Below are 18,459 nucleotides of genomic sequence, written 5' to 3' on the forward strand. Positions count from 1 at the left end.
TCTCTCTCTCTCTCTCTCTCTCTGTCTCTCTCTCTCTCTCTCTCTCAACCCAAAAAGGAAGGTGACCAATCTATTCTTTCTTCTTGAAGCCATTAAAAAAAAACCCAATATCTTTTAGAGCAATCTCTTAGAAAAAGTCATAAACTTGGTTGCTGTAATAGTTGATCATGTAAAGGTAAAATCATAAGGGAAGCAATGACCAGGCACAGATAAGAGGATCCTGAAGGATATCAAACTAAGAATTATCTAAATCAAGAAATCTGAAATACAATTCAAGATCTGCACTATGTGAACTTTGAGATGTCACTTCCTCTTCTTTTGTGCTTCAGTTTTCTTATCTGTAAAAATCAGAAGTTTGGGCTAGATCATCTCCAAGTTTACTTCTTAATACCACCCTTCCAGGTATCATCTCTATGCAGATGATTCTCAGATCTATTCCATCAATTCATCACTCCTGACCTTCAGTCTTGTATCACTGACCATATAGCAGACATATCATTGTATCAAACATACCATCTGGATGTCCTATAGATATACCAAACTCAACAGCTACAAAATGAAACTCATTCCCTTCCCTCCAGAGCACTCCCCTCTTCTTATTTTTCCTATTACTGTCAAAGGTACCACTATCTTCCCATGCACACAAGCTCACAACCTGAGTGTTACACTTGACTCCTCACTGACATTCACTCCACATGTCCAATCTGTTGCCAAGTCTTCTACCTTCACAACATCTCTCCTGTGTATGCCCTTTTTTCCACCCATATATCAACCATCCTGGTACAGGCCTTCATTACCTCACACATGGATTGTTGCAACAGCCTTCTGGTTGGTCTCACTGCCTCAAGTCTCTCCCCATTTCTGTCCATCCTACACTCAGCTTCCAAAGTAATTTTCCTAAAGTGAAAGTCTGACCATGTTACTTCCCTATTCCATAAACTACAATGGCTCCCATTGATATAAGATACACACACACACACACACACACACACACACACACACACATATATATATACACATATATATATGATAAAATATATAAATCCTTTCTTTGCCATTTAAAACCATTCACAACCTGGCCTCTTATACTTACTCCCCTCTATATACTCTACAATTTAGTGATTTTGGCCTTCTTGCTGTTGATCAAACATGACTCTCCATCTCTCCATCTCCATGCTTTTATACTGGCTGGAATGCCACTCCCTCCCCATCTCTATCTTTTGTCTTCTCTGGCTTCCTACAAGACTGAGCTCAAATATGTTACTGCTGTTACTGTTTAGTCATGTAGATTCTTTGTGACCTCATTTGGGGTTTTCTTGGCAAAAATACTGGAGTAGTTTGCCATTTCCTTCTCCAGCTAATTTAACAGATGAGAAAACTGATACAAACAGGGTTAAGTGACTTACCCAGGGTCACACATCTAGTAAGTATCTGAGGCCGGATTTGAACTCAGGAAGATGAGTCTTCCTAATTCCAAGCCCAGAGCTCTATCCACTGTATCACCTAGATGTTACATTGTTGCTTGTTTGTCCCTTGTTCTGGAAGAGCACCAATGACATTAGCAGGGTGATATTTTGACTTGCAAGTGAATTGATTTTAAGTGATACAGAGCTGGGCAGTCATCAGCCTCACTCTCTCCTCCAGAGTCATCAGAGTCCATTAGCAAGACATAGGTCGGGATGACTGGTGATGGCCCTGGATACAGTGGAAGACCTTGGCCTTTTTTAGGTAAGGTCTTTCCCAGGCCTCAGTTTGTCTGAGGCAACACCTATTCAGTGTTTAAAGGCTAGGTGAGAATTGAAATAAAAAATGACCTACTTTGCCTTCACAAAAGAATCAGTCAGGGAGGGGAAGATCCTCAAAGTTTCTGGCCAGAACAGAAACAATTGCTAGTCCCATATACTGCACTTAATTCTTAACTCCCCTGATTCTCACAGTCACCCCAAACCAAGTATTCAGCTATGCCTTTAAAGCCAGAACAGTCCCCCTTGAGCTAGCTGTTGTGTGGTTCTTGTAGACTCATCCTTTGGCTGGTGTACTTACTTGGGACATGGCAATCACCTCAAACCATCGCAGGATCCCTGGGAGCTTGTAGGCTGTCACAAAGGATGTTCTCTCAATCCACATTGACTAGTCAGCAGTGAGCAAAGAAGGACAGAAAAGGAATATGGGATTAAATTGTGTAATACCCACAGGGCAATCAGTAGTTCAACAGACACAAAGCTAACTTTACCTCTGAGATTAAAACAAGATTTGCAGGTCACAGAAATAAACTTCTAACTTCTCCCCAAAGGTGTTTTGCCAACATTAAGCCTATACTCCCCCAGGTGTTGGGGAAATAGCTGGTGAGGGCCTTAGAATCAAGTCTCTAGTTCCCCAAGCTGGGTAAAGGAAGATAATTATTCCCTGTAGGGAAATGCACACATTGAAGAATGCTCAGGGGGGCTGTGTCTGCTCCAAAGTTCTTGTGGCTTTTTGGTTGATATTTTTTAGTTGGGCTGATTTCATCAATAACCTCAAAGTGCCCCCTACCAAAGGCTTGTCAGCTTAACAGAGCTGTCTGAATGTTTTGCTTGTCGATCATACATGGACCTCTTGTAACCTTCACAAAATTAGGTGTTTTGAATAGGCCTGGAATGATATAGGAATGAGGGAAAGCCTGATTGAGGAGACTGAGTTGGTGCCCATGATTTTATTGATCTTGTTTTTGTTTCCTCAAGCTTTAGATCAGGCTGAATTCCATCCTGGGGTCGGTGGTTATTTGCTCCTTTGACAGCAGAGGGGGTCAGAGGGAATTAAAAAACAAAAAACAAAACAAAACAAAAACCTTCAGGGAGCCACTTTTATAAAGCCGTGATGAACAATTTGGCTACCTGGAGCCAGGACCATGAAGCATATATACCTTCAATTCAATTTTTTTAAAGGACAAAACTAGTTGATTTTAGATGCTTGGGGGTGGATTGTGGAAAAAGATCCACACCACTGGAAAAGGCAGATCTCTGTGATACTAAGGAGGCTGACTCAGGTAGGGATCAGACCCGGGGTGGGCCAGGGCAGAGGCCACTTTCGGCATGGCTTCAGGATGGAGAGGCAAGAACTTCGGGTATTATAGCTAATCATTCTTGCTTAATACCTAGTTAGGTGTTAAACCCACTTGCTTCTATGTTACAGAAGAGTATGAAGGCTTTTAGAGCCTTTTAAATTTTGGTTCCCTGGGGCAAAACACCAATAACCTTCCCCACCCCCCACCCCCGCCTTGGTTATAATTTTGAGCCCTGATGAAAGACACTTACAGCAAATTCATTTTCAGGGTCAACTGTTCCCTTCCGCACTGGCCTGGAGTAGTGAAATCTCTGCACATAGTTTGATTTATAAAAGCTGAAAAGTAAAAGACATCTGTTATCGCTGCCTCTCGTTCCTGGGAATGGGATAACAGAACAGAACTAATTTCCTGAACCTGATTATTCAGGGGAAACGTCCCCTTTCACAGAGAAAACTTCAGGACTAGTGTATACCTGAGGATAAAGTCAGCCCCCTTGGCCTAGTCCCTTTTCTAGCAATAGTTCTCCTTGGTTTTAGAAGGTAATTCAGTAATCTTGAGTAGGGTAACTGTGTGTTTTTGTCAAATCCCTCCCTCCCCCAATTCCTCAACCGTCCCATAGGCTGAATGATTGTATCACCTCCTTAGGAGCTGACAGCAGGGCCCCGTGTTGGCTGAACTCTCCAGAGTCGTAAATGAGCTGGGTCAAGCTCACCTTGTCCTACAACTTCCCTGCAGTCCACACTGACATCTGATCATCTGATGTTGCAGCCACAATGCTGAAATGGGGCAGCCTGCTCTCCTGGAGAGAACCGATGGGCAGCTCTCCTCTCCTTCTCCCTGCCCCTAGCAGCTGTCTTTACAGTCAGCTCCTGCTGCACTTTGTTAGAAAGACCCCTGAAGCACAGCCCAGGGCATGCTGCAGTGGCTGCTTTGCTGGATGGAACTTGCATCAGGGACAGTCTGGGCATCAGGCAGACGCCTGGGAAGCTGATCTGAATTTCACATTGACATCCAATAAGTCCTGTTAGTCAAATCTGTTTATCTTTCCATTCTCTTTAAGCCAGCAGTACCCCACACTGAGGTCACAACAGCAGCAGCAGCAGCAAGCAGTTTGCTTTCCCTCTCTCCTCCACGTGGAGCACCTGGCCAGAATGGCACTGCAGTGGGGTGTCTGGCACCCCTTCCAGTTCGGCCTGACATATCTCTGAGTTCCAGCCTATTAATTCAATCTGTGTTTATTGAGGATGCCTACACTGCACTGGGTGCCAGAAATGCTGTCCTCCCTTGGCCGCAGCATTGGCCCATTTTCAGGGGCAGCAGCCGAGGCTATTCTAGGGGAACTCCCCTACAAGGGGGAAAAAAGGAATAAGGTTTCTTCAGGGAGAGCTATTTCGAAGGGTGTTGGGGGTGGAGGGGGAGAGACTGGAGGCAGAGGTCTGTACTTTCCTCATCACTAGCCCAGGAAACAGGAAGCTAAGCTCCTGTTTCCCTGTCCAGAAGATAGAAAGAAGGGCTTACTTTATAATCTGGTCCGGCACAGGCTTATTCTTGAACCTAGGATGTTCATCCAAGACAGGCTGGACTGTGAAGCATTGAATATCTGAATGCCACTGAGTTAAGGGCTTATAATATTGGCAGCCACTGCTGAGACTTTCCAATGGCCACACCTGACTGTAGAGCAGGGAGGTTCTTTCCCCAGGCCAGTCAACCTGGAGAAAAGTTGTTCTGAAGCAACCAAATCCCCCTCACTCCCACCTCCCCTTGCTGAGATCTGGACTAGGTCACTGCCTATCTGTCAATCGAGTTCTGAAAGTTCAGTAGTAGCCACTCAAGGCCTTCATCAATGTTGTCTGTCAGGTATCAGTTGGGAAAACACCAGACTCAGCTCTGCCCAAGACCTAGAAGGAACATCTTCCTAGTCCTGAGTTGGCTAGAAGCAGATTTATTTAATTTAATTTATTTATTATTTATCATTTATTATTTAATTGATTTATTCAATCAATTATTTAATTATTTGAGCACAAGACACTTAATTATTTAAGCAAAAGACATGACAAGCAAGAGAATGGGGGAGGCAATTAGTCAATGCCTCTTGTCTTTTCCACTATGTCCTTCTTCCCACTTTCCTTATTTAGCCCCCTGTCCCTCTTCCTCAGAATTATACTTTCTTGCTGTCCCATAAGGGTGAATTCATTCATACTAGGGTGTGTGGAGAAAGGGGGAACACTATCAGTTGAAGGTAATGGAAAAGGTGTGGAAGATGCCACTTGAGATGAGTTTAGAGGGAATCTAGGATTCCCAAGAGGTACAGGTGAGGAGGAAATGAATTCCAGGCCTACTGGTCAAGCCTTTCTTAAGGTGGGGAGATAAGAGTGTAAGGAACAGCAGGAAGACCAGTTAGCCTGGACCATAGAGAGTTGTGATATGGTGTGATATGATAAACATGGAAAGGTAGGTGGGAACCAGGTAATAAAAGGATTTAAATGTTAAGCAAAAGAGTTTGTGTTTTAACCTAGAGGAAACAGGGAGCTATTAGAATTAATTGAGCACTGAGCCTCGTTTGTTTTGTTTTGTTTTGTTTTTCCACGTATAAAATGAGGGAGTTGGTCTAGTTGACCTCTAAGCTCCCTTCTGGTTATAACAGTCCAGGACCCTAAGCGCTGGATTGTTTCTGATCAGAACAGAAGGAAGTTTAAAGGTTAGACTTATTAACCATTGTTCTTGGGTTAAAAATCATGGTTGTTGCTCTTAGCGATGTGTCCCAGTCCAATAAGATTATTCTTTTTCCCTCCTTCTAGCACCAGGGGCAATTAACATAGCTTCTTCAATAGACAGCTCCTTAGAAATGAATGAGTGGCTGTAATTTCAGAACAGCTGAAGCATCTACGCAAAGAAATGTAACTTCTGAGGCTTGAAGTAGGAGGGCTGTGGAAGGGTGAATTAGCAACAGAAAAGATCTCTTCCCTTCAAGTGCCTCCCTAATCCCCCTGCCTACCAAGCCCCGCCCCCCCACCTTCCTTTTAAAGCAAGAAGATAAGAAAAAAGAACCAGCATTGGGACAAGCTGTTTTAAAGTCTTCACACAAGAAAACACAATAGTTAAAAGGTTAAGTGGTTGGTCAGTACACCATCCTGGCCTCTCCAAATGTAAGGGCCTTACTTTGGATTACATTAAAAATATCAGATTCTCATTTGTAGCTGTCCCCTTCAGACCAGTGGCATTTTCCCCTCTAAAGAATCAGACATTCCAGAGTAGTGTAGGAATGAAGGGCAAGGAGACATAATGAAAAGGTTAGAGATGAATATTTATCACTCTGAGGGAGAAAATATTTGGAATCAGGTTCAGGAGACTTGGCAGGCCAGCCATGCAACTTACCATTCATTCTCTTAAGGACTTAACCTAATTTGTGCTTATAGCGGAGATGTTTGAAGACTGCCAGGGTTAATGCTGTTCTTCTACTGTGTCCCTGCCTGACTGGGCTGTCTATTTTATCTTTGCATTTATGTTCTACCTGTCATCACCACAACTAGAACCTTTATGATACTTCAGACCATCCTCCTTTACCCCTTCCCCCTTTTCCTCTTCTCTCCATTTCACACCGTGGGCTGATGACCACATGAAACTTGGACTTCAAGGTGCCCTTGAACTTGGGATTCTGTCTATTCCAAACTTCCTTATAAGGATGCTGGTGGCAAGTCTTTATTCTAAAATGGTCTGCTGCTTGTTTCATGATTTATGGGTAATAACTGCAATAGTCAGACCCAGACCTAACGCCTAAATAAAAGGGGTGGCTTGATGTGGTGGATAAAACACTGAAAGAGGTAGTAATCGGAACAGCTGAGTTCTAGCCCCAACATTGCTAAGACTGCAAGATCAAACCAGCTATGTGACTTTGTTCTTAGAGTTTCCCCTCAGTTTCTACATCTGTATAAGGGGATAATGGTAATACCTCTCCCACCTACTATAAAGAGTTATCAGTAAAAATCAAAGGGTATGTGACATATAGAGAGGGCTTTGTAAAGTATAAAGTGTTTGGTAAACTGCGAAGCAGTATAGAAGTATAAGGCAATAGTATTTCCTCAGCCATTATTGATCCTTTTGTCATTGGTCAGTCAAGTCCAACTCTCTTTGACCCCTTTGGGGGTTTTCTTGGCAAAGATACTGGAATGGTTTGCTATTTTCTTCTCTGATTCATTTTACAGATGAGGAAACTGAGGCAGACAGAGTTAAGTGACTTGCACATGGTCACACAGATCATAAGTGTCTGAGACCAGATCTGAATTCAGATCTTCCTGGATAATGGATACAGCACCAGCCCTGGAATCAGGAGGCCCTGATTAAACCTGTTTGCCTCAGTTTCCTCATCTGTAAAATGATCTGAAGAAGGAAATGGCAAACCGCTCCAGAATCTTTGCAAAGAAAACCCCAAATGTTGTCCCAGAGAGTAGGACATGACTGAGACTACAAGAAAACTTCCCAAGTCCAAGCCCACCACTCTGCCCACTGAGCCACCTAGCCATCTTCAAGGTGACTTGCCTAGAGTCACACAGCTAGTAAATGTCTGAGGTTGAATTTGAACTCAGGTCTTCCTGAGATGCCAGGCCCAGTGTTGTGCTTCAGCACCACCTAGCTGCTCTGGCTTCCTTAATACAATGTTGCCTCCTATGTGAGACTTGATACCTTGTTATTAGTACTTTCACCCCTCCCCCTTGTAAAAATTACTTTGTGTTACTCTGTTTTCACTTTGTGTTTACTTACTCATAAGCATATTTTATCTCCCAAGAAGAATGAAAGCTCCCTGAGCACAAGGATTGTTTCATTTTTCTCTTTGTATCCCTGGCTTTTAACAAAGTGCCTTGAATATGGTAGGTACTTAACATGTAATAACACTGGCTAATATTTACATGGAACTTTAAAATTCGCAAAGCATTTCCATATCTTATCTTATTTAATCCTCATAATAACCCTAAGCAGTAAGTACCATTATTATTAACTTCATCACACAGAGATTGAGACAGGTTAAATGTTGTCCCTAGCTTCATGTAACTAGAAAGTATCTGAAGCAGGATTCAAACTCATCCAAGTTGAGGGCTATATCCAATAACTGTTGCCACTCAATTAAAAAGTATGTTCCATAGCTACTTAAATGGTTGTTGAATGACTTACATAGGCGATACAATATAAGTGTTTTTTATCTTTGTTTTCCTAGCACCTAGCATGGTACTTTGCACATTGGGGGCATATTTGCTTGCTTAATTGAGTGAAGGAATGAACAGATGAATGAATGAATGAATGAATGAATGAATGAATGAATGAATGAATGAATGAATGAGTGAATGGGTGAATGAATGAATGAACCTGACAGTTCATCCACTCTCCAGGGTAAGGATACATTGACCAGGAGAATTCTTTACATCATCTCCTGGGGCAGATGTTGTGTTCATCTTCTCTGAATTGGGGAATTGGCTCATGAGCTGGATTTGGAAATCCTCCCTCCGCTCATATTCCTTGCCACGGTAGATGAATACTTTGTTCTGTGGAGAAATGACCATAATAATGTCTAGTATTACTATAATGACTTTTTCTTCAAGAAACTGTGGACACCTCTGAAATGTGATTTGTGTTCTCCTGATTTTCTATGCTTTGCTTACCAAAATAATCTTTCTTAAATCCTGTCTTCACTATGTCATTCTCCCATGGAGGAATTTACTCCCTATCATACCCAAGCTCAACCTGGTCCTTGACTCTGCATCACTCCACCCTTGCATATGAGACCCACCTCATGACCTACCCCCTTTTGCTCTCCAACAAGGCCTTCCCTTCCGCTGCCCACAAACCATCCTCTTCATTCTGGTCTCCATCTTTTTTACTCATTTTATTCCCTATTTCTAGAATATTCATCTGAAACATCTCTTTTGTAATCTCACATCTACTACACCCCAAGACTCAGCTTGACTCATTTCTTCTTAGAAGCTTCCCTGACAAATTCCTTTACTCCTATCCCTTCTACACGTATGTATAATTTCTCGATTGGATTTCTACATGCTGGATTCTGTGTTGTTTTATAACCATTACCTAGCTATTCCGTGTGTCTACGGATTTGCTATTCCCAATTAGACTGGAATCTACCTGAGGGGAGGGGCCTTGCTTTTCTTTGTTACCACCATGGTAGCTGGTGATACCCTATGGATTCAGTTAGTGACTGTTGATAGGATGATTTTTTCGGATGGTTGGTGATTAATCCTGGATTGTAATGCTCTGCACTCTAGACAACACGCCCAAAGTCAAAATACTAAAGACTTAGGGCTCAGGTATCCACATTGATCTATAAGATGGACCCCAAAATCCAAGCTCATTCACTCACTCTCAGGAAGGAAGGGAAACCCTGACCATAATATCCAACAGCAAAGTAGTCTGGTTTAGGCCGGAGGATTTTCATGATATTTTCATAGAATTTTGCTTGTTGAATCTGAAGGAAGAAAAAACACAGGTTAGCAATAAATAGACAAATGTGTGACAATAACATATAAACTGGAAAGTGATTGGGGTTTTAGGGATAAGCCATTTAAAAGAATCCAAAGAGACTTCAAGAATGTGTACTTCCACCTGCATAAATGAGTATGAGTGGACAGAGTAGTGTGTGTATGTGCCTGTGGGTGGATATGTATGCATATTAATAAGTGTATGTATGCCAAGAGCATTTATATGTGTGCTGCCTGTACTTCTGCTTAAATTACATACCCTATAAAACCAAAATTACTCTGGAACAATAAACCACAGGAAAGGGAACTACTAGTCCTTTCTTCTTCTTTTTTTTTTTTTAACTGTGACATTAATTACTTTCTAGAAACAGAGTTGACTTTTTAAATAAAGTAGAATGGAACACTGGGGACTCTCTAGCTTCAAAAGGTTTAGTGGAGTTGGTTGAGGAGGGGAATGCTGGACAAATGGAAAGTTACAGACTCCTAGTAGATGTACAGGATTTAGAACTGGAAGGGACCAAGATCACCTAAGCCAACCCCCTATTTTAGAGATAAGAACCAAAGAGGAAGTGACTTACCCAAGGTCATGCATGTAATAAAGATTATTGGATCATAGATTTAGAGCTGGAAGGGCTATTCAGAAATCATCTAACCCAACCCCTTCATTATGCAGAAGAGGACACTTGAGGCCCAGAAAGATGAGTCAGTAAATCCAGGCCTTAAATCTAGGTCCCTCTGACTTCTACCCTTGTGTCTTAATACTATACTTCTGCACCTCTACTACAATACAGACAAAATACTCTACTAAATACAACAGAAATACAAATGCTGAGAAATATGCTAGCTGTCTTTTGCTCATTGTGAATAGCAGAGATGTTTTAGGAAGAGCCAGAGAGGGAGTGCCCTAATATGATTTGAATAAAAAACACATATTTTCCTTTTCATTTTGTTGGTTTTGTGATTAAATACAGCATGGTATCTGTTTTGGTGCATGGAAAAGCAGCATGGTGTCCGTTTTGGTGCTTGGAAAAACAGTATGATATCTGTTTTGGTGTGTGGAAACCTCATGGCGTGGGTATTGTACTTAATACCACATTAGAAGAACAGTTCCTAATGGGTTTATTCAGAACAGCTCTTTTCAAAATGACTCTTGGGAGGGAGAAAATCACAGTCAAGTGTCATTCATATTTCTTCCTTCTTATTTTCTTCCCTTTCCCTTAAAAAGGTCAGACCTGGACATTCACTAAAATCTCTTTCAAGACCTTGCTCTTCAGTGGACCAAGGCCCCCGTCAATATGACTCATAGGCCAGGACACTGGCCAAGTCTTCCCAGTGGGGTGTTTCAGCAGCTTTTGACATGCCTTCAAATCTTACCAGGTTCTGGCTCAGGAGTTCATAATCAAACACTTGCATTTCATATTGCTCTGCCAACTCCTTGCACAGGGCTATGGCTTCTTCCCACATCTACAACACAGGCACAGAATCAAAAGTTAAGTGGATCCCGAGAGTTAGCTGAGCCCTGACCAGGACCAGGACCTTCAGCCTTACTGGTGTGCTCAGCACTCTCCTTATTAACATCTCTGCTGCTGCTGGCACTCACTCATCAGATTTCCTCCGATTTAGACTTTCTAATCAAAGGAAGTTAATGTAGGATGGCCAATTGAAGAGACTTCCCACCATGATAGCTTATTTATTTTATTTTGGATTGGACCTGCAATTTCATTAATATCCCCAATTAATGCATCCATTCTGCAAATTATAGTTTTTAGTTGCCTGGGGCACTTCTCCAGGGACACAAAGCCAGTATATGTCAGAGGAGAGATCTGAATCCAGGTCTTCCTATCTCTGAGATCAGCTCTCTCTCCATTATGCCAGGTGGCACCTAGGTAGTATAATGGATAGAGTGCTGAGGCTGGAGTCAGGAAAACTCCTCTTCCTGAGTTCAAATCCGGCCTCAGACACTTACTAACTCTGTGATCCTGGTCAAGTCCCTTAACCCTTTTTGCCTCAGTTCCTTCATCTGTAAGATGAGCTGAATAGGGAATGGTACACCACTCCAGTGTCTTTGCCAAGAAAATCCTGAACGAGTCAGGAAGAGTCAGACACGACTGAAAACAACTGAGCTCACTATTATTAATAAGTAATACTAATGATAATTTTTATTATTATTAAACAACATTTAAATTCTTATTTGTTCTCAAAATATTTGATCCCCATATCAAGTCTTTAAATATTATATTTATGTTTCAATATTATAATATAAAACATTATATTATAATATTCATATTATAAAATATTATAACCCCCATTTTACAGATGACTAAACTGAGGGACAGAGGTTAAATGCTTTGTCTGTAGGTTATATAGCTAGTTAGAGACAGACCCAGAATTAGGGATCTGAATTCTCCAAGTTTCAAGCCCAATTACCCTTTCTAATAAATCTCATTGCCTGTGTCTAGTGAGGTTATGTGTGGAGTAGATGAATGTAAGGAATTAATAATAAGTATTTTTATTTAAGGAATCTAATAAAGTAACTGTTGCCTAAGGAAGAATAACATCTTAATTCTTTCCTTCTTTGATCATTGACCCACAAGGTCAGGGAGTTCAATCTTTGAAATTTCCCCAGCTTTAAACCCAAAGAAGTCGGGTGCAAATGAGAATTCTCAGGGATTGGGGTAGGGCATATTCAGACTCTTCCTCCCTTATAGGAGCCCTAACAGGGTCCACATCCAATTCCAAAAGAGAAACACAATGAAATGGGGGTGTTGCAGCATGCGGGGGGGGGGGGGCGGAGGGAGGCTGGCACATTGTAGTGAGCATTTTAAAGCAAAAGTGCTCTCTCTGCACCAGGATGTAAAAATAAATAAAACCATGTGCCAAGCAAAGGATCCCCAGCTGTAAACCTATGGACAGCTTAGTGAGCACCATAAAAATACTTTATGGACGGGAAGGAAACAAGTCAGCGCATGAGGCCAGGCTCTGATTTTCTCTTTAGCCAGAACATGAACCAAGCCCAACTCCCATGAGTCCAGAGAGAGAAAAAGATAAACCATCATTCCATCCCTGGCCCTGAGCAAGGGAAAGGAAGGTAGAAGAGGAGGATGTCTCACCCAGACCAACCCATCTCACTTTACAGAAGAGGAAGTTTGGGTCCTGAGATAGGAAGTAATTTGCCTAAGGTCATTTGGAAAGAATACTGGAATGAAGAGTCTAAAGTTCTAAGTTTTGGTCCCAATCATGCTATTAGTTGTGTGACTAGGGGAGTCAACTAACCTCTGAGCCTCAGTTTCCCTGTCTGCAAAATAAGGAAAATGATACTGATGCTACTAGTTTACAGGGTGGCTGCTAAGTAACCAATCAATCCACAACCATAACTGAAGCACCCACTACATGCCAGGTACTTTATCAACTGCTGGGGACACAAAAGCAAAACTGAACCTTAAGAGACCACAGAAAGGCAAATGGTTCTTTTTATCTTAGCATTCAGTGATGGAACCAAGACTAGAATCAAACTTAAATGGAAGGAGTTTGTAAGCCTAAGGGACTAGGGTTATTTCTCACTCCAAGACTTTTCCACTGCAGTCATTTGTCCCCCTGCTTTCATCCTGGACAAAAACGAAGCAATAAGAAATCTGTCCTCCAGGATCAATTCTCCTCCCTCAAATCCCTCCAGAAGCCTTGGGAGAGTTTGATGAGATGAACAGAAAATGTTACAGTAGAGACTGCATACTCTGGGCCCAGGGAAGGCCTCTGCTTTGACCTCTAGGAGACCTCCTTCGTGAAAATTCCTCATCTAGCCAGTAAGGAAGAGTTTATTTAGATCCCTACTTTGTGCTCAGGCCTGAGAATCTAGGAGAAGAATAAGATGGGATCTTTGCCTTCAAAATGCTCTGTGTCTTGTCCAAGAGATAAGAACTACAGTGCAACAAATGCGTATAGTATTAGACAGACTCTAATTAAGCGCTAAATTAAGGGCTAAAGGAGCTCAGAAGGGGAAATCTGGGAGAGACAGAGAAAGCTTCCTGGGGGGGGGTGAGCCTCAATCTAGGTGGCATTTGGAGGGGCTCCTCCTGAAGGATAATCTGAAGCAGAAACCTGGAACTGTCTTTTAGGAGCAAGTCTAGGCATAAGATAAGAGTTTGAGAAAACCCAATGTAGTTCCTGGGCAACCTTCTCCCTGGATAACAATAAAATAAATATTGCTATGAAGTTTGCCAAGCACTTTCCTCTACACAACCCTATAATGTAGGTAAGAATAACTGACCTTTCTTTCTACAGCCCTTAAAGGTTTACAAAGCATTTTACATACAGTATCTCATTTGGTTTTCATGAAAACTCTGTGAGGTAGTCAGCTAAGTGGTACAGTGGGCAGAAGGATGGACCCGCCTCCAGGAAGACCTGCATTCCAATCTGTCTTCAGATATTAATTTGCCCTGGAATCCTAGGCCAGCCATTTAATCTGTCTGACTCAGTTTCCTCACTTGTAAAATAGGAATTATAATAACAGCTACCTTCCAGGCTGCTGGGAGGACAAAATGAGATAACGTGCGTAAAGTGGGTCATAAACCTTAAAGTGTTATGTTTTGTCATTCCAGTTGTTTCAGTTGTGTCCAGCTTTTCTTATCCCCATCTGTGGGTCGTTTTCTTGGCAAAGATGATGGAGTTATTTGCCATTTCTTTTTCCAGCTCAATTTACAGATGAGGAAACTGAGGGAAACAGGGCTAAGTGACTTACCCAGAGTCACACACCCAGTGAGTGCCTAAGGCTGGATTTGAACTCAGGGCTTTCTGACTCCAGGCCTAGTGTTCTATCCACTTTCCCACCTAACTGCCCCAAAGTGCATAAAGTGCTAGCTGTTATTCTCCTCATTTTACAAAGGAGGAAGCTTAGACTCAGAAAAGTCAATCAACTTGCCTATAGTCACACAGCTATCAAGGGTCAAAGGTGAGATTTGAACCCAGGTCTCCGGGTTCCAGGTGGCAATACCTATGCCATAATGTATCTTGGTAATACAAATCTCATTAACCTCATTTGATAGATCAGGGAACTAAAAGTCAGAGAAGTTTAGTGAGTTGACTAAGGTCCCATAACTACTGATTGAGTCAGGATTCAAATCCAGGTCTTTGGACTCCAGAACTAGCAGTTTTCCTCACTGAAATTTTCCTTACTATCCGAGATCCAGCAACTTCCTTAAACACTCACTCTCCTTAAACAGAGTGAGCCTTTCTTCACTCTGACAGGGAGTCATCCCAAGGAGGGTTGGGAAGGAGGTTTCTGGGTGGAGGCTTCAAATGGATTACCTTTCCCTTGTCAAAGTAGCTTATGATAGTCTCATACAGAGCCTCCTTCAACTGCCGGTGTGTCTGGGATTGCTGAAATCCTGCCTGCATGACCTGAGATGTACATTGCTCATCTGACCACTGCAAGGAAAGCATAGAAAATTAAATTGGTTCAGAAAGGAAGCCAAAGACATTCATTTCCCAGTTTCCCAGCTTCTGATAAAATACAGAGTATTCTCCCCAACCTATCCTCTTTCTCTTCTTCTCCCTTCCATACCCCACCCCCTTCTTTCATCTCTGTTCCCCAATGCCCTACTCTATCAGCTCCCTTCTGGTAATCTCAGGAGGTTTCTCAAGGACTGAATGCCAAGCCTTCTGGCAGCAGTCAACATATCATGTCTGGACAGTGGGAATATCAGAACAAAGGCAACTCAACTTACATAAAAAATTGAAACTGTGATATCAGTGGTTAAAGATGAAGCCCCGGGCATGCCCCTATCCTCTGCATTCTGAAACTTCTCTGGGTTGCAAATTTCTATCAGAGCGTTGTTTCCTTTGAATTATCTTTTAGGAAACATAACTGGGTGTTTCCTAAATAATGTTCATCAGCATTATTGGCCAATTCAGAGCTTATGATTGGAAGGGAATCACTCCAAAATCACTAAGGACAAAGGATCTTAAGAAGTCTAAAAAAAATCATTTATTGTTATGATTTTCAAAAAGGAAAATAGAACAGCAGGTGCATGCTAATGATTAACACAGCTCAGATGTTACATAACTTTGAGTATTTTGTTGTTGTTTAATTATTACTGTTAGCTATGAGGAACTCTTTAAATTTAAATTTCATGATGCCAAACCTCCCAGTTAATTCAGGGAGAAAAGGAAAAAAATATATACTATACCAATTATTTGGAGAAAAACTCTTTCCTTTTCCTCTTTATTTGACAAATTAATTTTTCTACCATCTATGTGGCTCTGACGGGACCTTGTTGTCTTCTGTCCTTAGGTTTAGAAGGGACGTGGAGCTTCAAAGTCACCTAGCGCGAGTTCTCACTCACCTTGAGGAGCCAGGTATGTAGAAGAAGAGTATAGGCAGCTTCTGTGTAATTCTCACAGTCCAAATGAAGGTCACGAAGTTTGTGTAGGTACCTGTCGGGAAATGTGAGCTGGGTCAGCAGGCCAAATGACTTGCCAAGAATATGCCTCGTTGGGGTGGGTGGCTCCTAGACCTGACATTCCCACTACTCTCTCAATGCTGATCAATGTTACCTCAATATGACCTTCGTATTTAATAGACAGAGGCCAAAGACCCAATCTACAACCCCCTAAAAACATCTTCTCCAACTGCCAACACTCAGCACCTCTCACTGAGTGAAAACAAAGGCAGTCATGTTGCAAGGATTGCATATTTGGGACCTGAATATAAGGGTTAAAGAAGGGCAACCACACAGAATGGTTCAAAAACCATAAACTTCCTCTTTCAGAATGGAATGACTGGAGCGTCAGTATGGAATTAAGGAATGGCAGTTGAATGATGATTCTTGAACCTCTCTCCTTAGTTTAACTCATTATCCATTGCCTCATCCTGCCATGTTGCTTTTGGATGGTGTGGTTCTGAGCCCTGAGATGGAAAAGATAATGATATGAAGATAAGGACTGAAGAGCCAGATGAGCTAAAGAAGTTAAAGGCATTAATGGATAATAGAACTTTGCTAGATTATTAAGAGAAACCAAGGACCATAGAATCAAAGAACCATGGATTTGGAAGGTATTTCAGAGATCATACAATCCAGTGCCATCCTGTTAAGGCATCCCTGACACGTGGTCAGATGACCTCACTTAAACACTTCCAATAAAAGGGAACTCACTACATTGTGAGAAAGTCTATCACATTGTTGAATAGCCAATTGTCTGAAAATTCTTTGATGTGTTGAGAAAAATATATTTAAAAAAAAAACTAACCTGTTTACTTGAAACTACTAGTCCTAATTTTAACTTCGGGAGTCATAGGATTCTAGATTTAAAGTTAGAAGGTACCTCAAAGACCATTTAGTTTAACCCCCTCACTTTACAGAAATGGGAACTGAGGCCCAGACAGGTTAAGTTACTTGCCCAAGGTCACACGGGCAGTAAGTGGTAGAGACAGAGTTTAAATCCAGGTCCTTAAACTCCAAAGCTGGTTTTTTTCCACTGTAGTTATATAAATACATATACTTTCTCCTCTACATGACAAACTTCCAGATACAGTTCTTCTTCCTAAGTCTTCTCTAGGTTAAATATCCCTTTAGTTCCTTCAGTTATTTATTATTTTATAAGTAGGAGGACATCTCCAGTCATCCAGATCTATATTTGGAGTAGATGGTTCCAGAGTAGAAAGTGAGGCTGGTGACCTTGCACAGCCCTCCTTCACTTAAATCCAATTTACTTGCAAGTCATGGTATCACCTTCTTGATGTCATGGTCCTCTTCGAGAACAAAGAACAAATGACAGCAACATTTTATTAGCGTATCTTGAGAGAGCATCCTAACTGGAGTATGAAATCACAGCGGAAAACCAAACCCTCCTGCAAATGGACTTTTGGTGCTACCATCACAACACCAGCTACATAGACAATTTGGATGGAGTCTATGTGACCGACTGTTTGTTTTTGTTCTTAGGGGCATTCTTTGGAGTCTACATTCAGTAATATGGTCAGAGGGAAAATGCTTAATGAGATGCCTTCAATTACTTCACTCCAGTGGAGAGAGCAGCATCAACAAAGCTAATGAGGCTCATGGGAATGTGACCTTAAATCACCTTTCTTCCTGAGACAAGGAGATATTTAATATTAAGAATTCTAGGCTAGAGTCGCCTTTGATATTATATGTATATGTTCATGTATGTATATATGTACATATATCACACATTATGTGTGTATATATGTGTGTATGTATAAAACTTTTTATAGTCCTTCATGGAAACTAAATCTCTACCATCAGTCCATGGGGTTCCCACATTTCCTTCCTGCTTTACAAAAGATTGTGTGGAATGGGATGATTTAAGGTACAGCCATCCTGCAGTGGAGTAGGAATTTTGTAGAAGACAAAGCCCCAAGAAATGTAAAATAATAATAATAATTAGAAGCCTAAAAGAGAGTGGATGCTATGGACAAAAATCTTCAAGGGCTTCATTCAGGAAATGGGAGAACTACAAAATTAGTAGGCCTAGATCTCCTTTCATTTCTTTGTAAATACTGAGGTTAACTTTTAAACCTTTTCTGTCTTTGCTATCTTTATTTGATTGTAATTTTATGGTAGAGTTTCTTCCATGCTGGATAATAAGATAACATATTTACAGCACTTTGGAAACCCTAGAGTGCTTCATAAATGCTAGCTCTAGTCAATAATAATAATAATAATTTTATACATTTAGAGCTGAAAGGAAACTTGAAGGACAGTAAGTCCAATCACCTCACATTACAGATGAGGAAAGGGAAGCCCAAAAAGCTCAAAGAACTTGCCTAAGATTCGATGGATAGAAATCGATAGAATTGGAATTTAAACCTCTCTCCTCTGACTACAAATCCAGGGCTCATTCCACCGAAACTACATTTCTATAGCATTTTAGTTCTCTCCCTCCCTCCCTCCCTCCCCCCCTCCCTCCCTCCCTCCCTCC

General features: G+C 41.5%; 1 protein-coding gene across 1 annotated transcript in view; it reads right to left on the reverse strand.

Moving 5' to 3' along the window:
* Positions 1 to 18,459, reverse strand: part of DOCK2 (dedicator of cytokinesis 2) — a 500,381-nt gene that overhangs the window by 18,651 nt on the left and 463,271 nt on the right. Inside the window, exons 37-44 of the mRNA XM_069102392.1 lie at positions 15,864 to 15,954; positions 14,827 to 14,946; positions 10,900 to 10,989; positions 9,408 to 9,512; positions 8,436 to 8,577; positions 4,562 to 4,643; positions 3,294 to 3,378; positions 2,044 to 2,130 (exon numbers count right to left, since the gene is read on the reverse strand). Of these exons, the coding sequence (XP_068958493.1) occupies positions 2,044 to 2,130; positions 3,294 to 3,378; positions 4,562 to 4,643; positions 8,436 to 8,577; positions 9,408 to 9,512; positions 10,900 to 10,989; positions 14,827 to 14,946; positions 15,864 to 15,954 (802 nt within the window). The remainder of the gene's footprint in view (positions 1 to 2,043; positions 2,131 to 3,293; positions 3,379 to 4,561; positions 4,644 to 8,435; positions 8,578 to 9,407; positions 9,513 to 10,899; positions 10,990 to 14,826; positions 14,947 to 15,863; positions 15,955 to 18,459) is intronic.

This window comes from Petaurus breviceps, unplaced genomic scaffold, assembly GCF_028583685.1.
Source record: "Petaurus breviceps papuanus isolate PSGF00001 unplaced genomic scaffold, PetGlider_PUasm1.0 551, whole genome shotgun sequence".
In the NCBI taxonomy this organism is placed as follows: domain Eukaryota; kingdom Metazoa; phylum Chordata; class Mammalia; order Diprotodontia; family Petauridae; genus Petaurus; species Petaurus breviceps.